This window comes from Micromesistius poutassou (assembly GCF_964030765.1).
Source record: "Micromesistius poutassou genome assembly, chromosome: 1".
NCBI classification, from domain to species: domain Eukaryota; kingdom Metazoa; phylum Chordata; class Actinopteri; order Gadiformes; family Gadidae; genus Micromesistius; species Micromesistius poutassou.
The window spans coordinates 31,368-51,211 of NC_140271.1; the positions used below are offsets into that span (position 1 = coordinate 31,368).

The 19,844-nt window shown below is 52.2% G+C and overlaps 2 protein-coding genes and 1 pseudogene across 3 annotated transcripts in view; 2 read left to right on the plus strand and 1 right to left on the minus strand.

Annotated features, from left to right (window-relative positions):
* Positions 1–700, minus strand: part of LOC311381284 (lysophospholipase D GDPD1-like) — a 2,396-nt pseudogene extending 1,696 nt beyond the window's left edge. Inside the window, exon 1 of the transcript XR_014684313.1 lies at positions 690–700. The product of XR_014684313.1 is annotated as a lysophospholipase D GDPD1-like (transcript). The remainder of the gene's footprint in view (positions 1–689) is intronic.
* Positions 701–4,203: 3,503 nt separating this feature from the next.
* nudt9 (nudix (nucleoside diphosphate linked moiety X)-type motif 9) lies at positions 4,204–11,589 on the plus strand. Its single transcript, XM_084488899.1, has 8 exons — positions 4,204–4,440; positions 5,082–5,372; positions 6,159–6,254; positions 7,079–7,165; positions 7,872–7,983; positions 9,056–9,202; positions 10,602–10,686; positions 10,810–11,589. Exons 1-8 carry the CDS (start codon positions 4,346–4,348, stop codon positions 10,953–10,955), a joined length of 1,059 nt encoding a protein of 352 aa, XP_084345025.1. The 5' UTR covers positions 4,204–4,345; the 3' UTR covers positions 10,956–11,589.
* Positions 11,590–12,947: 1,358 nt separating this feature from the next.
* On the plus strand, positions 12,948–17,590 carry LOC311379803 (uncharacterized protein). Its single transcript, XM_084488345.1, has 4 exons — positions 12,948–13,093; positions 13,340–13,924; positions 14,305–14,424; positions 15,024–17,590. Exons 1-4 carry the CDS (start codon positions 13,068–13,070, stop codon positions 15,883–15,885), a joined length of 1,593 nt encoding a protein of 530 aa, XP_084344471.1. The 5' UTR covers positions 12,948–13,067; the 3' UTR covers positions 15,886–17,590.
* Positions 17,591–19,844: the final 2,254 nt, after the last annotated feature.

Consider the following 19,844-nt stretch of genomic DNA (forward strand, 5'->3'; position numbering starts at 1 on the left):
AGCATGTACTTAGTTGTGTAGCATCTGCAGTAGCCTAGCCATCACTGCTGTGTACGGGGGATGGGGTCGGCCTGGCCTGGCCTGATTGTCAGTACTTGCACGACTTGGTTCTATGAACATCTTTACTGTACCGACGGCGAGATATTGTTTCACTTCTTATGACCAATGTAAGTCGCTTTGGATAAATGCGTCTGCTAAACGCCCTAGAGGCGGAGGCTGAGGTGATGCACCGGGGCCTCCGCTAAAAGCTCCAGGTCTGACCACCAGGGTGGACCAGTGACCACCAGGGTGGGACCAGTGACCACCAGGGTGGACCAGTGACGGACCAGTGACCACCAGGGTGGGACCAGTGACGGACCAGTGACCACCAGGGTGGGACCAGTGACCACCAGGGTGGAACAGTGACCACCAGGGTGGGACCAGTGACTTCCAGGGTGGGACCAGTGACCACCAGGGTGGGACCAGTGACCACCAGGGTGGGACCAGTGACCACCAGGGTGGACCAGTGACCAGTGACTTCCACTTCACTGCACGTCCGACTGAAACTCAACGTTCTACAGCGGAGGACTTTCAAGTGGAGGTTCAGGTCGAGTGTTGCGGGAATACATAAATAACCAAAGCGTGTACGTCTGGACCGTGGTGGCCGGTGAGCAGCACCGCGGCGTTCCACGCGCAGGTGGAGCGCGCACTGGTGACGCATCGACACTCACGAACACACAGACACACACACACACACACAGACACGGGCCGCGTCACCCTCCTGGACTCACAACACTCCGAGCAATACGCTAATGCCCCCCCCCCCCCCCCCGTTCTTCACTCATCACACACACCAAACCACCGGGAGCTTAGCCTTCACTCCAGGGTGCAGAGAACACACACGCAACTACAGAACACGCACACAACTACAGAACACACACACAACTACAGAACACGCACACAACTACAGAACACACAACACACACACACACACCCCAAGTTAAAGCCAAGCTGTGTGTGGCCACGTCCCCCTGTGTGTGGCGAAGGTGTATGAACGACCCCAGAACACACACACACACACACACACACACACACACACACACACACACACACACACACACACACACACACACACACACACACACACACACACACACACACACACACACACACACACACACACACAGTGTGTGCGTCGGAGAGGATACACGTCCCTCATGGCCTCCAGGCGGCGTGCCCGGAGGATGTCGTTGATTCCGATGATGTTCTCGTGGTGGAAGCGCAGCAGGATCTTGATCTCGCGCAGCGTGCGCTGGCAGTACGTCTGGTGCTCGAACGGGCTGATCTTCTTGATGGCCACGCGGGAGGTGGTCACGTTGTCCAGGGCAGAGCTGAGAGAGGTGGGCAGCAGAGTGCGTGGGGGGGGGGGGGGGGGGGGGGGGGTGGGAGAGAGCGAGGGAGGGAGAGGAGAGGAGGGAGAGAGGGATGGATGAGAGAGAAAGCTCAGGTTACACACTGCGCTAGCTGCTGTATCCTTAATAGCAGGACGGGGGAAACTTGGGTATAATAATAAAAAAACAGAGCACTGCAGGCTCTTTGGTTCGATCCCTTCCCAGTAACACTGTACTGTACTGTACTGTACTGTAGTGCACAAGACCAAACACCTCGCACGGAACGCAACCTCCTTTGCGTCTGTTTTTTTGTCATTAAAAACTCAACGGTAAGTCAAAGTGAGAGCCATACATGCGTGTTTACAGCTGACAGTACACACACACACACACACACAACACAACACCTGCAGTGACCTATAGCCCATTATAAATCACCGCACTTCACGATAGCGGGGAGCGATCCTTGTACAGATGTGAACAATAGCTGAAGCTACTTCCTCGGCCTATGTGGCACACCTTTTTTTCCCCCTATTCAACATTTCAGAAGAAGCTAAACAGAGCCACACGGAGCCGAACGGGGAGTGTGCGAGGGGGGATTAGTGGTCTACAGACCCGACAGCATAACAAGACTTCTAGTCACACGCAAGTGATCCGGGGAGGTGTGGTGGACGGTGGCCTGCTGCGATGTTATGGTGGTGCGCTATCAGGTCCGATCCGCTATCAGGTCCGGTCCCGCTATCGGGTCCGGTCCGGGTGGGACCCGAGTACACCGTGGAGCCTCAACAGGCCCGCTCCCACCCGGATCTGTTGCTCTCCGCGGGTCCAACCACTCGGTGGTCCTCGACGGACCGAGTCCGACCGAGTCCGACCGCGGAGAGCAACAGGCCCGCTCACACAAACGCCTCAAGATGACCAAATCACGATAACGACACCTCTTTCTCTCGCAGTAATCACGGTTCTACCGGCGGGGCATGACGCTCGATTTGCTGCATCAACCGAAAGTAAAGTACGGGAGGCTACACCCGACGGGAAGGGCCCTAACTGGGCATGACCGGGGCTTAATAACCCGCTTTATTAAGTTGTCAGATGGACCTGGAACAGGTTTCCTCCCCCCGATAGCCAGCTAGCTCCTGCGCAACCAGCTTGGTTTCCTGTATGTTCTGCAGCTACTCGCCACGCCTGCAGATCAACACATTGAACCAGGACGGGTCTGAGCCTACTCAGGACAGGTCTGAGCCTACTCAGGACCTCAGGACGGGTCTGAGCCTCCTCAGGACGGGTCTGAGCCTCCTCAGGACGGTCTGAGCCTCCTCAGGACGGGTTTAGCCACTCAAGAGACGGGGTCTGAGCTCAGACATATTCCGCTCCGTGTTAGCTGGCGTGTGTCACTGCGGATGACCATGACAGCTCACCGAGCCCGTCACACAAACACCTCGTTCCCGCTAGGCTTCCCTCCGTGCAAACACACACATCCTATCAACAACACGAGGAGGAGAAGAAGAAGTGACGGGGTGACGGGGTGGGGGGGGGGGAGAAGCTCACCAGACCATCCCGTACGCCCCCTCCCCGATGTACGACAGGTTGACGTAGCGGGGCCCGACGTCGAACGCCTGTCCCTTCACCAGCTCCGACGCCCCCTTGGACCCCGCGGCTCCTCCGGCGGTGGGTCCGTCCTGCTGCGCCACCGCCGCCCCGCCGGCCCCGCTACCGGAGCCCGGGGCTCCGCCCGCCGCCGCAGCGCTGCTCGAGTCCGCCATCACGGGCTCTCTCCGAAAAGGGACGGCTCGCGGTTCAGTCGACGGATTCCGGGGAGTCTCGGCTCGGGGGTGGTCACGGCTCGGCTCGCTGGCGGTCGAATATCGGTTAAAAACGTCGGCGTTTTCGGTGTGAAAAGCGGACGCTCCTCGAATCAGGCCTCTTCTACCAACCGAGTGAGCGGATGAACAGCGCGCGGCTCTGAAGCAACACTGAGAGCGTAAATGCGCGTGCCAAACTACGGTTAGTAAGGAGGGGGGCGCGCTCGTTTCGTCTAGCCGGGGTCGGGCGACCGGGGGGGGGGGGGGGGTGGGGGGCGGGGTCAGAGCAGACGTCGCCGGTCGCGAATCTTTTTTCCGCGAGAAGAGCCCTTCTAACCAACCACAGGCGGCGGAAAATGCGGTCCTAACCCCCTACCGTCCTGCGGGGAAAAAACATCCGCTCCCCGGTCTGGAGGAGAAACTCCACCCGAACCAGCCCACCCGCGGGGACTAAACAGGCGCTCCCCTGTTGGAGCAGCAGTAGCCCTTCTGAGTGGGCGTGCCGAGAGTGGCCACACATTATGTTATGTTAATTCATTTATGCTCTTATTTGATGTGGAGTATTTTGTTTCTAGGTAATATGTTAATAGTCTGGCTTTCTTTGCACTGCACGTCGTGCACCCCCCCCCCACCCCCTCTCGGCTGACTCTCTTCCCATTGGACGATAGGGTTCAACTTAGTTCGCTTTAATGGTGGTGGTTGAACACTTCCAAGACGATAAACCCGCCCCACATGAAGACAACCAAAGCCCAACTATGAGCACAATATTCACGGTGTCATAGTTGCCTCATCATCCGTCCACCACTGGACGGATGATGACCTATCGCCAGCAGAACGGCACACCAGTCAAAGGCGCGTAACCATAGGAAGAAAATCCCAGCACACCAAGTCCACCCCAATGAGTCCACCAGTCAGAGGCGCGTAACCGGGGCGGGCAGGGCCGGGCCGGGCCAGGCCAGGCAGGCAGGAACACGCGACGTCGTGGACGCGCCCTGGGCCGTGACGTCACTGCAGCGTTCTTTGCAGGCAGCAGCAAAGAACGCTGCTTCCGGGTCTCTCTGCTCTTCCGGGTGGGTGGGTGGGTGTGTTCTCCAGGGTGCCGCTGGTTGCTGCTGTTGGGTGCTGCTGTTGCGTGGCGGAGATGTTGTGAACTTCGAAATCATTCTCGGGAGTCAAGGAATGAGACGACTCCGGTTGAATCAGGACTGGATAGGCCGGATCAGACTCGCCCTTGTCACCATTGTCGGGCTTCCGTGCGCGTTGTGTGAAACCAGGTATGTGACCAATGTCTTTACTAAAGAGCACACACTCATATTAACTCATTAATATCGTGTAATAATAACGTATTAGTTTCGCTTGCGTTATTTAACGGAACAGATCATAACCGCTGACCCATGCACGGAGTGGTGCACATGTCGGAGTGGTGCATCTTGCCAGATCCAAACGAAACTTTATTTAAATACAATTAGAAGTGAACAGTCTTCAGTCATTCCAACTAAACACATTTAAAGTGCACAATGGGAACGTGTGACTCAGTATTTCTCCCTCTTTCTGGTCATGATACCACTGCGCTATGAAGCAGACTGATCGATCGAACAGGAGTAGTGTTTCGTCCTACACTAGGGCAGAGAGTTCTCCTGCACCAATTGTGACGAGTTGAGTTCAGAGCTTGTGCAGCACCACCGAAGGAATCAGAATCACTTTTATTACATCTTATTGTACAAGTACACAAGAGTAGGCTACAATTCTCAGGCTTGGTTCCACAACAGCCACATAGCAGCAACAATACACGATAAAGATAGGAAAAAATATAAATATGTAAAAATACATACAAGGCTGTCAGGGTCCGCGTTTAGCTGGTGACGACCACTCATAAACCTTAATCTAACTCCACCTTTCTCCTCTTGCTCCTCAGACTCTCCTCTTCCTCCGCTCTGTCATTCATCAACAGCCAGTCACCCGCCGGCTGTGTTAATCACCCCTGCACGAACACGTGGAGGATGACGTCATCTACCGTAGCACCACCGCCCCCCCATCATCATCATCTCAAGTCCAGGTGCCAACCCTACCCCGGGTCACAAACCAAGCGCTTCCCAGTGCCGGACGACAAGGTGGACTGGAGCCAGGTGTGGCCGCAGTACCGGCCGGTGCAGCACACGGACCCCCGCGTGGCCAGCGGACCGGCCTGGGCGGACCCCGACCTGGGGTGAGACGGGGGACGCACCGCTGCTCGGACTAACTGAAGGGGCGCGGTCTAAATGAAGGGGCGTGGTCTAACTAAAGGGGCGTGGTCTAACTAAAGGGGCGCGGTCTAACTGAAGGGGCGCGGTCTAACTAAAGGGGCGTGGCCTAACTAAAGGGGCGCGGTCTAACTGAAGGGGTGTGGTCTAATAAAGGGGGCGCGGTCTAACTAAAAGGGCGTGGTCTAACTAAAGGGGCGCGGTCTAACTAAATTAAAATATGTTACGCTTAATACTACTTATGCATCCAACAGAACGGCGATTTTTTGTGCCAGGCAGCCTCCCTGTTTTTATTAATGGTTACGGTGTTCCCTGTTAGAGTTATTATATGTTTGTACTCCTCATAGACCTCCACAAGCAGCTTCTGTTCGCCGCTGGAAAAGATCCCGCTCGGTCCTTTTCGGACATTTGATCCATGATTCGACATTCAGCTGGTTCTGGTCTGGTTACATACGTATCTTGTGAACGCGCGTAATCCAGGATGACGTCAGCCTGGTCTAAACTAACCTGAGCAAGGCGCGGCTGAGCTGCGTTGATGGAACGGCTTAAGCCTCAAGTGGAAGTTGGCGCTAGTTCTAACCGGGCTTAATCAACTAGGCGCCGCTTTCGTTAGCGACTTTGATGGAATACCCCTCCGGTCTGACTAAAGACAGATAATTGTTATTAGGTGCCCAAAAGCACAAAGTGCGAGGCAACCTATTGTGATTCTAGTTTGCGATTATTATTGTTGACTCAGACTCTTGTTGTTTCAGATCCAAAGCGTTTTCCCCTCGGTTCAACTGTGTGGACGGAGGAGTGGACCGGACCAGCTTTCAGGGGGACTACAAGCTGGTCCAGAACCTGCCCCTGTAAGTAGACCTGCTCCAGGGGGGTCTGGGGGTCCTACCTGGGGAGTAGACCTGCTCCAGGGGGTCTGGGGGTCTGGTGGTCCGGCTCCAGGGGGGGTCTGGGGGTCCTACCTGGGGAGTAGACCTGCTCCAGGGGGGTCTGGGGGTCTGGTGGTCCTGCTCCAGGGGGGTCTGGTGGTCCGGCTCCAGGGGGGGTCTGGGGGTCCTACCTGGGGAGTAGTCCTGCTCCAGGGGGGTCTGGGGGTCCTACCTGGGGAGTAGACCCGCTCCAGGGGGTCTGGGGGTCTGGTGGTCCTGCTCCAGGGGGGTCTGGTGGTCCTGCTCCAGGGGGGTCTGGTGGTCCTGCTCCAGGGGGGTCTGGGGGGTCCTGGTCCAGGGGGGTCTGGAGGTCCTGGTCCAGGGGGGTCTGGAGGTCTTGGTCCAGGGGGGTCTGGAGGTCCTGGTCCAGGGGGGTCTGGGGGGTCTGGAGGTCCTGGTCCAGGGGGGTCTGGAGGTCCTGGTCCAGGGGGGTCTGGGGGGTCTTGGTCCAGGGGGGTCTGGGGGGTCTTGGTCCAGGGAGGTCTGGAGGTCCTGGTCCAGGGGGGTCTGGGGGTCCTGGTCCAGGGGGGTCTGGGGGTCCAGCTCCAGGGGGGTCTTGGTCCAGGGGGGTCTGGGGGGTCTTGGTCCAGGGGGGTCTGGGGGGTCTTGGTCCAGAGGGTCTGGGAGTCCTGGTCCAGGGGGTCTGGGGGTCCTGGTCCAGGGGGGTCTGGGGGTCCTGGTCCAGGGGGGTCTGGGGGGCTGAGACCGGCTTGCTGGGACCTAACCGCTCTTCATTCTCGTCACAGAAACCCTGGTGGGCGCACGGGTCTGGTCGGCCGAGGGCTGCTGGGCCGCTGGGGGCCCAACCACGCCGCGGACCCCATCGTCACGCGGTGAGCGGGGGGGTCACCGTGGTAACCTGGGGTCACCGTGGTAACACGCGTAACACACTAGGACAGGTCTGTGAAGACGTGACGGGAAAGGGAGAGATCCCCGGACCATGCCATCCTGAAATAGCATTTTATCGTTTTGATTAAAGTATTTTACAAACACAGGGAGAGTTTTAGCGAGAGATATTCATAATATTGAGCGTATAATTACATGCTCAATGTTAGGAATATCTAGAATTACTCTGGAGATTTCTGCTTTTACAAAGTAACTTGTAACTTAAAGGACGTCAGCGGCGTATTCCGCAGTTTAACGTTGTTCAAACCGTGCAACGCGGTGGGACCTCACGCTCTGAGCTGTGAGGACCTCACGCTCTGAGCTGTGAGGACCTCCCTCTGAGCTGTGAGGACCTCACGCTCTGAGCTGTGAGGACCTCCCTCTGAGCTGTGAGGACCTCACGCTCTGAGCTGTGAGGACCTCACGCTCTGAGCTGTGAGGACCTCACGCTCTGAGCTGTGAGGACCTCACGCTCTGAGCTGTGAGGACCTCACCCTCTGAGCTGTGAGGACCTCCCTCTGAGCTGTGAGGACCTCACACTCTGAGCTGTGAGGACCTCCCTCTGAGCTGTGAGGACCTCCCTCTGAGCTGTGAGGACCTCCCTCTGAGCTGTGAGGACCTCCCTCTGAGCTGTGAGGACCTCCGCCCCTGCAGGTGGAAGGTGGACGCCGCGGGGCAGAAGGTTTCCCACCCGGCGTCCAAACGGCCCGTCCTGCAGTTCATCTCCATCAAGAGGAAGGACTGCGGCGAGTGGGCCATACCCGGGGTAGGAGTCACTCGCACTGTACCGGGTTCACATTAACATGACACTCCCTCATGTCGGGTTCACGTTAACATGACACTCCCTCATGTCGGGTTCACATTAACATGAGGCTCACATGTTGGGTTCACATTAACATGAGGCTCACATGTTGGGTTCACATTAACATGACACTCCCTCATGTTGGGTTCACGTTAACATGACACTCCCTCATGTCGGGTTGACATTAACATGAGGCTCACATGTTGGGTTCACGTTAACATGACACTCCCTCATGTCGGGTTCACATTAACATGAGGCTCACATGTTGGGTTCACGTTAACATGACACTCCCTCATGTCGGGTTCACATTAACATGAGGCTCACATGTTGGGTTCACGTTAACATGACACTCCCTCATGTCGGGTTCACATTAACATGAGGCTCACATGTCGGGTTCACATTAACATGAGGCTCACATGTTGGGTTGACATTAACATGAGGCTCACATGTTGGGTTCACATTAACATGAGGCTCACATGTTGGGTTCACATTAACATGAGGCTCACATGTTGGGTTCACATTAACATGAGGCTCACATGTTGGGTTCACATTAACATGACACTCCCTCATGTCGGGTTCACATTTACATGAGGCTCACATGTTGGGTTCACATTAACATGAGGCTCACATGTTGGGTTCACATTAACATGACACTCCCTCATGTTGGGTTCACATTAACATGAGGCTCACATGTTGGGTTCACATTAACATGAGGCTCACATGTTGGGTTCACATTAACATGAGGCTCACATGTTGGGTTCACATTAACATGAGGCTCACATGTTGGGTTCACATTAACATGAGGCTCACATGTTGGGTTCACATTAACATGAGAGCTCTCTCTGTATTTTTTTTAATTGAATTGAATTGGGTTCACATTAACATGACACTCAGTCTGACGACTGAACGTTAAACCGCAGGATGTTGCCACGTGCGCGTGGCATCATTTCCTGCTCGGTGCTAACTGCCAGTTCGGCCGTGTTGGGCCACGCCGCCCCCCCTCATGTGTTCACCAGCTGTGCGTGTGTTAACGCAGGGCATGGTGGACCCGGGGGAGATGGTGTCTCTCACCCTGCAGAGGGAGTTCTCCGAGGAGGCCCTCAACTCGCTGGCCGTCCCCGCGGCCGAGCGCTCCCGGACCCACCAACGCATCACCCAGCTCTTCACCGCCCCGGGCCTCCAGGTGGGTCTCAGCGGGGGGGGGGGCTGGGGGGGTCTGGCCGGGGGACCAGGGGGACATGGTCTGACCAGGTGGAAATGGTCTGACCAGGAGTACATGGTCTGACCAGGGGGACATGGTCTGACCAGGAGGACATGGTCTGACCAGAGACCAGGGGGACATGGTCTGACCAGGAGTACATGGTCTGACCAGGTGGAAATGGTCTGACCATGAGTACATGGTCTGACCAGAGACCAGGGGGACATGGTCTGACCAGGTGGAAATGGTCTGACCAGGAGTACATGGTCTGACCAGAGACCAGGGGGACATGGTCTGACCAGGAGTACATGGTCTGACCAAGGACCAGGAGTACATGGTCTGACCAGGGACCAGGGGGACATGGTCTGACCAGGTGGAAATGGTCTGACCAGGAGTACATGGTCTGACCAGGGACCAGGGGGACATGGTCTGACCAGGGACACATTGTCTGACCAGGAGTACTGGTCTGACCAGAGACCAGGAGTACATGGTCTGACCAGAAGGACATGGTCTGACCAGAGACCAGGAGTACATGGTCTGACCAGAGACCAGGAGTACATGGTCTGACCAGAGACCAGGGGTACATGGTCTGACCAGAGACCAGGAGTACATGGTCTGACCAGGGGGACATGGTCTGACCAGCGACCAGGGGGTCATGGTCCACAGTGTGTAAACATGCTGGGCCGAGGCTAGAGGAGGCTTTTATGACGCCTCACTGATGTGTGTTCTGTTGCCGTGACGACCACAGTATTATAAACACTAGGTACTGGTGTGTTGCTGATAAGACAGGAACACGGGACACACACACACACACACACACACACACACACACACACACACACACACACACACACACACACACAGGGACCAACATTGGATGCCTTATGTAAATTCAAGCTATGTGTCTCTCTGTGTCTCCACGCCCTGTGTGCGGTGGTGTTGTGTGTAACCGTGTGTGTCTCTGTGCTGTGTAACCTTGTGTGTGTCTCTGTGGTGGTGAAGGTGTGTGTAACCGTGTGTGTGTGTGTGTCTGTGCGGTGGTGAAGGTGTGTGTAACTGTGTGTGTGTGTCTGTGCTGTGGTGAAGGTGTGTGTAACCTTGTGTGTGTCTGTGCGGGGGTGAAGGTGTGTGTAACCGTGTGTGTGTGTCTCTCTGCGGGGGTGAAGGTGTCTGTAACTGTGTGTGTGTGTGTCTCTCTGCGGGGGTGAAGGTGTGTGTAACTGTGTGTGTGTGTGTGTCTCTCTGCGGGGGTGAAGGTGTGTGTAACCGTGTGTGTGTGTCTCTCTGCGGGGGTGAAGGTGTGTGTAACCGTGTGTGTGTGTCTCTCTGCGGGGGTGAAGGTGTGTGTAACTGTGTGTGTGTGTGTCTCTCTGCGGGGGTGAAGGTGTATCGCGGCTACGTGGACGACCCTCGGAACACGGACAACGCCTGGATGGAGACGGTCGCCGTCAACTTCCACGACGAGACAGGTACCTCACAGCCCCCCCCCCCTCCCCCCTCCTCCTCCTCCCCCCACCCCCCCCGCCCCGTTCCCACGGCGACGGCAGTGTAAACACCTGAGGGATGTGTTGTCTCCGTGGTCGCCCAAACAGGCGACAGCGTGAGCGGGCTGCCGCTGCAGGCCGGCGACGACGCCGGCCAGGTCACATGGGTGGACCTGGACTCCGCCTTCCCGCTCTACGCCAGCCACTCCCACTTCCTGGAGACGGTCGCCAAGGAGAGAGGCGCACACTGGTAACCACGGTGACCAAACAGTGAGCGGACCCAAGAGATGAAGGAAAGACCGAAGACAATGAAGGAAACGCATCGCGCCGCAGGCTCAACGAGCACGCCAGTGTTAGCCCTGACCCCCGGGTTAGCCCTAGCCCCGGGTTAGCCCTGACCCCCGGGTTAGCCCTAGCCCCGGGTTAGCCCTAGCCCTGTGTTAGCCCTAGCCCTGTGTTGACTGCTGAATGCAGTGAGCTGTCTGCTGAATGCAGTGAGCGGTCTGCTGAATGCAGTGAGCTGACTGCTGAATGCAGTGAGCTGACTGCTGAATGCAGTGAGCTGACTGCATTTAGCAACACACACTTCCAGCCCCCCTCCTCCTCTGCCTTGCATCTCACTGTTCGGTGCGGTGAAGATACTTTGTGAAGACCCTCTCTCTCTCTCGGTGAGCAGTGACCGCGGTGCTTCCCCGCGCTAGGGGACAGAGCTCCTGTTGCGCTGCAGATCACTGCTCTGTCCCTCTGGTTTGGTTCCGTCTGGACTTCATCTTCCACACAGCTCACAACCCCCTGCCCCAGACCCGACACACCACTGATCATACTGACGTCAGGTTACATATTTACATATTTGATGAATATGATTATTAAATATTGATTTGAAGCTCCCCTGATTGTGTGTGGACTCAATGCTTGTTTCCGTGTGTCTTGTTGTGTAGTAGACTTGTGTGTTTGCGTGCTGGTTTGTGCAGTGGACTTGTGTGCGTGTGCGCGACGGTTCCTGGACTGTGGATACGCGCCGCCTATTCCCAGACAGCCCGGTGCAGGCGGTGTCGGCTTTCGTATCGATCGGAGGGAGCGCCGTTTGGCTCAGGTTCTCCGGTCTGAGCAGAGATGACTTCACCGCACGGCAGCGCCCTGCACATCAAGGAACCGGGTCGATCCGGTTTACATCCGTTCATATCGGAGTACTAACGGAGCACGCGGATTTGTTGAGTCTCAATGTTTTGCCAACCAAAAAATAAGAATTATGAAGAATTCTGAATCGACTGGGATCTTGTTTCCAGATCCGCGGATATCAATGTAGGGCTTTTGATAGACCGTGTTTTTGGGGGCGTCTATTTTCTAGTTATGAATTGTATTACACACAACGTATTTTAAACATTTCATACCATTAGCTCATTTTCTGTTGGGATTCACCCAGACCCCGGGTAATGCTTATACAGTATGAATAGATGCACTTCATTGTTTCATCTCATTTTCAGTGACATGCACCCATGATTCTGTGTTTTATACATTAACACATGACACACAACACAACGTTCGATAAGCCAACCAGTTGCTACAGTGAGTCCACTGGGCAGACTGGCAGTTGAAAATACGTTTAGGGCGAACTATCTCGATCCAAGTGTTATTTTTTATACACACATGTATGATTATGGGGTAGGGACTGGATAAATAATGGTTTTATTTGATTTATATCAAGATTGTATTCTAAGAATTCCTAGACTACGACAGACCATAATATGGCAGCCTCTTTAAGTAGACTCATCCCTTTCCTGTCGCCTTTTTTGTTGTTGTTGGAATTATGCACTTCACACCATTTGGTAGAATCACCCACGTGTGACCTCAGTTGCACACCAACATTGCGGGAGACAATGGAGGGCGTGTGTCTGTTTGTGGATTATAATGCACCACTGTGCTGGAGGTCAGCTGACCTGTGAATCACGGGGCCTGCACTCAACTACGCCATAGGAACACAAAGATACTGCATCCAGCATTAAGTAACAGAACTGTTTTTTGTTGTTGTTGTTTTTTTCATTCAATGTTCAGGAAGTGATTTTTGGGAAAAGTTAACGCGCTGTTAATGAACAGACTCAACGAAGAAGGCTGATAGCCCTGGGGAAGCCGAACCACGACCCCTGCTGGCAGAGTCCCAGTATGGCAGCCTCCTCTCCCCTCACCTCCCCCCGTCTCCCCCCCCCCTTAAGGAAACGAAACTTATTTTTTAGCGGACGCGTCGCCTGTGACTCATGAAAGTCGATCATTTCACTGGTCTGCGGAACATATGTTTACCTGTTTAGGATTTATGAGCTGGCAATTTGTACGAAACGCAAATGAGAGACACAGCCTACTGATCGAGCACGATGGCAGAAGAGGACCAGATACTGAGGTAGGCCTACGACAAACTCTCACACGTCAAACTCAACAAAAACTCAATAAAAAAATCACGTCTGCTTCGGTGGTTTCGGTTAACTTGTATAGTGAACAACTATAACAGGTCCGACTCTTTTGTTCATTCCTCCACTCTGTGTGCTGCTTGTATGGCGATCCAACAAACAGGTGGAATTGAAGGAAATATATGTCCTGTAAGCGGTTATTGTTACCAAATGTTAATTTCGTTCTTTATCCTCCTCAGACCAAACACGGTGGAGATGTTGCAGTCGTACGTCTCCGACACTCTGGACTACTTCGACACAGTGACCGCATTCTGTAACTCAAACGGGAAATGGACGCTCCAGAGGGAGACAGAGCTGGAGATGATGAGGGACATCCAGGAGAGGGCCAGCCGACTGAACCGTGGGTTCCTCCACGTGTTCCAGGCAGATAAAGGCAAAGCCTTCGGGGAATACTTTCGCAACTTGTGGAGTTCAGACCGTAGACGTGAGGAGCTGGAGAAAGAGCTGGCTACTGTGTTGAAGAGCACTCTGGAAGGAGTGGAGAAGCTCACCTACTTCCTGGATGCTGTGGAGAAGCTCGCCGTAACTTCTCTGCAGGTGTTCACGGGCGGAGAAGAGGTGGTGAAGCTGTCTGTGGGGATCAGCCTGGAGAGCGTGGAGGCCATCATCTCGGCTGCCCGGCTGGTCTGTCCTCTGCTCCTGCGCTTCAAGAGAGATGCGGAGGTCTTCTTCACGCCCAGCCTCCACAACGTGGTCGTCTTTGTGGTTGAGTTGGACAAATACATCCTCACCACTGAGAAGATCTGTAAGATGATGGATGCGAGGTAGGCTGTCTGGGATCACGACTGGATGTATTGATCGATTCATTCACAATTCCCACACAGTATTCCACAGTATTATTGAACCGAACTGAACCCTGTCATTTAAAATGTTTTGCCTGTATGTATGTACAGTATGTATGTATACATGAATGTATGTACGTAAATGATGGCCCCCATTGCACTCCTGATCATCCCTGGAAGGAGGGATCCGCCACTCTCCGTTCCTTCTCAAGATTTCTTCCTTGCTAATGAAATTGAGGTTTTTCCTGCCCTCTGGGGGGCTAGGGTCGGGGGGGGGGGCTTTGAGACTGTACCTGTGATAAAGGGCTCTAAAATATGTCAAATGTAATCTAAAATGTAATTGAATTGATTTGAATTCCCAGCTTTATTGTCGGCTTCGGGCACAAAAGACACCGCCAGCCTCTGGTTGAGTTTGCGGAGGACCTGACGGAGGAGGACCTGCAGAAGACCCTGGACCACGTCCAAGCCCTCTCCAGTCTCAGGTGAGCAGGAGCATCACTCCGGGACCCGGCTGCCAGTCGTCCTCGTGGTCCCACAAATCAGGCTTTAGATCGGTACTTAAAACACAAATACCAAAATACTTCTCTTACTCCCTTACTTCTCTAAGTGCAAACGTGGAGTTTTATTTAATTTCACTTAATATTTGTTTCGACCAATCATGTTGTCCAATCATAAGGAACAGGAAACTAGCTCTAACGATGCCTTTGGGTGTCTTGCTCTGCTGTAACATAGGACTGCTGGTTCTGAGATAACATTGATGAAAGAATTCAGGGACATTCATTGACATTTATAAATATCATTGACATTCATAACCATCCCCATGAGACATGACAAACCTGGAAGTACTTCATTGGAAGTAGACTTAATACTTTGTAATTAACAAAGGCTAAGTTGTTTCATGGTAATTAACCTAAACCACTTATTGATAACTTAAGCTAGCTGTAGAGATTTGATGGCTGTTTTATTATCAATGAATCAATTCAAACCAATACACATGGAAAGGTTTGTTTGTGTTGAATATCATCAGGAATATCTTCAAGGGTTAATAACGTATTTTCATCTTTTCAATTCTGTCGTTCAGGAGGGACCAGAACTTCAGACTGGTGTTCTTATTCCAGGAGAAGTTGGTGTCAGGCTTTGTCGACCAGTACAGCGAGTGTCGTCCCAGAATGCTCCAGTTCCTCGATGACATGGAGGACTGTGCCGTCCAGCTGGACCGGATGAACATGGGCTCCAAGATCTCCACCGTGGCTGGGAGCTCGGTGGGGGCCGTGGGTGGGATCCTGGCCATCGTGGGTCTGGCTCTAGCCCCGGTGACAGCTGGGGTGTCTCTGGGTCTGACCATGGGGGGGGTGGGTCTGGGGGTCACCAGTGGAGTAAACAGTCTAGTCACCACAGTAACGGAGGTAGCGGTCAATAAAGCCCAGCAGAACAGAGCCAATGAAGGCCTTCAGAGCTTCATGGAGGATGTGAAGAGAATCCAGGCGTGCCTGGACGAGGTGACCAATCAGAGGGAAGAGGTATTAGGAGAGGATTATTGTAATGTGGTTAAGGGAGGAGCCAACGTTGTCAGAAATGTAAGTACAGTTGGCAAAGGCATAGATATCCTTGTGGACGGCCTTGATGACGTAGGGATGGCAGCGGTCCGAGGGCCCGCCGCCCTCTCCAAGTCCGCTAGGGCCGGCTTCATCACCCTCAACGCTCTCTTCCTCGGTTTAGACATCTTCATGATCTGCAAGGAAAGCATCAGTTTGGCCAAAGGGGACAAGACTGCCGGCTCCCAGCTCATCAGAGCCAGGGCGGCAGTCCTGCGCTCGATGCTCGAGGCGTGGCAGGCGACGCACGAGGCCCTGCTCTGTGGGCTGCCGGAGTCCAAACGGGGCCTGAGTTTACTGGAGCAGCCTTTGAATCCACTGAAGGAGGCCACGGAAAACGACGTCTGATCCAATGAGCTAGCTAACTTGTAGGCCGACATGATCTTCTTCAGTTGACTTCTACCAAACTGTCGGAGGAGTCACGTGTAGTGGAGCAGGCAGGACGGCCACCCTCAGGGTGTGTTCATGTTGGTCCTCATACGACACACCAAGATAGATAGATAGATAGATAGATAAGCTGCTTTCACATATGGACATGCATCCGTCTGTTCTGCGTAGATTCTACAGAGGTGCTGTATATGTGAATGACATATCCTGACGTTGGACCTCCTGAAAAAATACTACCCCCGCGGTAGTATGTTCTCCGGACGAAATGCTTATTACCTTATATGTGAATGAGCAGTAGGATGTTGGCATTTCACACCAGTTGAGTGGGCGTGTTAATGACGCTTCGGTCTACATTTGCATGTCATTACACCTTTACACCTTTCCTGCTGTCGGCTCCCAGACCGTAGTCGAGGAGCACAGAAGCAACGTTCCGCTCCGTCGATTCTCTCGGGAGTAACACCCTTCACTTTGACCGGCAGTGGGTCTGCTTATAGGTTTGAATATGGTCGGAATGAAGTGGCCACCGATTATTGACAGGCTGTGTACTTTATTCTTAGTTTCACTAACTTTACAGTAGGGCCTACACGTTTGCACAGACACAACCGGACTCGTTCATTACTTCACTAAACTGACACACGCTACCGCTCGCTCTCACACAGAAATCAACTACATTTGTCCCAGTGTTTGTTATATGTGAAATTAAGCCAGTCGTTACGGTAACGCAGTCGTTCGCGATGCCTTTCTTGTTCGTCGTTTCTTCTATTTGTCTGTAACACATGCTCCAGTCTTTCATCGATCGATGCGGATGTTGTGGATGCAACGGAATATATGCATCGCTGCAGCAACATTTAAGATGATCGCGATGAGTTCTGCCCGTTCTGCCTGCGTGCTGTCTGTGGTCAAACCAAAACAAACCCGATCCCGCCTCTTGCAAACCTCGACCCTACGTCATATGCCGTCCCTTGCAAGCCCGCCCCCCTTAAGCAGCCGGAGATTCTACTGACACCGATCTCCGCATATCGGGCATCAAGTGTGAATAAGTGTGAATGACCCTCACGGTCGAACCTCCTGCTCCACAAATGCGGAGAAAAGACGGAGGTCATATGTGAAAGCAGCTAGATAGATAGATTCTTCATTCATCCCCTTGGGGAAATTCAGTTATCCGGTAGTTCACAAAGTCAGTCGACAGATCGTACAGTTGACAAACAACAAAATGGACAATCAGTAAAGTCAATAAAAATTTAGCAATATTGCACATTCTGCACACCAATGTTGTGTGTTTGCGGGACCAATCGTCCACATCTTCAGCCAAACTCATTCGTGGGAGTCTACCGCCCAGAGACTGACAGCAGCACATTTTCTATGATGAACTTTGTATCCTAAAGCAATAATTTGTATTTTGTGGAAAATAATACAATCATGTGTCAAAATCTGGTGACAATGTGGGGGGGGGGGGGGGGGCATTCTGCAGACGTTTAGAAAGAGCTGAATTATTTCCTGGACAACAGCACCAGAATATTATCCAACGTTTAAAATGTGTGTGAGATCGGTGTGTGGTTTTATGATTCAACGTTTAATCTGCCAATCTAAAGCTTCCTTTGAAATGTGTGATTGAATTCTTTAATGTGACAGCCCACTCATTAAAGGCTTCTTCATTGCCAACCTGCTTGAGTGTCTGAGTCCATTGCCCTCACCTCCTGATGGCGGTTCCTCGTTCTCCTGCTATACGGTTCACCGGTTCTTGGCTGTTTGTCCCCTTTCAACCTCGGATCACAGCCTGCATTTCAGTGACTCGTGTTTCTCCAGTCTGTAACGTGGGACGGTGCAGGTTAAGGCTATGGTCGTTTAGCAATAGCTCCGGTTAGCATGAAGTCACAGGTAGGCAACCGGTAGGATTAACCTCACGATAGTTTTATTATTTACTGGGACCATATCACGCCAGGTCTCAACGGCACTATTTCTATTTAAGCATACATGCTTTCAAGTATATAGTTCCCTGCCTACACCAACGCATTACAAAACTAAAAGATATATACGGAGTCTTTGCTGAAAGACGGCAGTTAGGCCTACTCGTAGTAGAGCGGAGGAGCACGCGCGCTCTTCAGGTTCAACGTTAACTTTAACAAACACAAGGGAGGCGCCACCTAGTGGCGCTACATGTTATAGACCTGACTGTTACAAGTCTGCAGTCGGATGTGTTTCGTAGCCCTCGGGGAACAAAGAAGTACACTCATGAACAAGGACACGGTTTATCTCCAGTCCATCATAGTCGTGTTGATTGTGAGTTGCTTGTGTTTTTTATCCTCTTGAATATTGTCAGAACTAGAAGCGTCTAGTTGTGTAAACCCGGATTCAGAAGGGAACCAAGGAACCGGGCCCAGAGGAACTGAATTACCTTTAGGCCACAGACTTCAGACATCACTGAAGTATCCGCTGCATAAGATTAACAATATTATCGAGAACCGGCCCTTCCATTAAAAAGTTCTGTTTGCAAATACTCACCAGATTTCTGTGAGCAATTTTTAATTTGACTGGTTGGAGATCATTCAATCATCATGTATGTGTGTGTCCTCCTGGCCATACATCTATTAACTGTTGAGCTGTTGGCTGGAAGCTACACGGGTGGTGGAGGAAGTTACCTCAGGGTTATAGACTGAGGCACCTCTTACCTATACCTCTATTATTCAGAAGCTCACACATCGTTTATTAAACGTGTATACCAAATATGTAAAAAGTAGAAAGAAAGAAAACACAAATGCAATAAGCCTACGATAAATACATGTTAGTGCCTTTCCGCACACTTAAAGAATTCACGACCAAAAGAAGCGAAGTGTTGAAATCTTCTGTGAGGGACCATGAGGGACGATGCATGGAACTCTATCTTGTACCTTTTACAGGCAGTGGAGAGACTTCTCCACAGGGGGGCGCCCATGCTGCTTTAATTAACATCGAGTACTGATGCAGGAGGCGGGCTTATGTGGTGTGATAACTGGAAAGGCTTTAGAAAGACATGTTTCCGTCTTCCAAATAATACATTTGTGATGATGTTGTGCTAGATGCGCTGCAGGGGGAGGTCTGTTGGTATCCAAGCCCACCAGTACTTCTTCATTTTGCTGGTGTGTTCATGTTCTTGAATGTCATTAGGTGAGTGCTGCATGCAGCGTTGAACTATTTTTCTTCTTAGGTTATATTCTTTCTTTCTTTCTTTCATATTCTCTACAAACTTTGGGACCTATCTCCTTCCACAATTTTTCACCTAAAGACTCCATTCCAATTTTAAAATGTTCAGATTCGCTTGGAAGCTTTTCCGCCCAATTAGGCTACTTTTAATCACGTTAGGCTGGAAAAATTTCCATTGGGCGGGTACATACAATTTGGGCTGTTTTTAAAAAAAAAAACTGGCGGAATTATAATTATATTTTACAAACATCAATCAATACCAGTAGAAGTGAGGTTGACTGAATGTGTTTCGATTTGACCCATTGACGTTAGTATTGAGGGGCGGGAGATGGGCACCTGTCCAATAGTAATTAGGGGCGGGGCCATCGGCCCTGCCACTCAAACCTCCGCGCCAGTTGTAAGGAGATATGATTCATGATGTATTAGTCAAACTGGCGTTGACTTTACATAGTAGTTATCCGGTTTATGTTCTTCAAGTTTTTGTAAGATTATTTCAAGTTGAAGTTCTACATGAATGTAAGATCATTTTATGCTTCACTATTTTGAGGGTTGTTTTATTTTAGCTCATGTACCAAACATATATTTTCTGTGGCTGTGTCCCTGAACACGGAGGGCGCACGCGCATGCGTGTGTCAGTGTGTAACGTAAAAGTGGTTGAATCAATTAAGTCGCATTCAGGTGCTAATTGTGCTCACCATTGGTCTTTTACATGCCTATTTTGTGTGTTATTGTGTATTAAT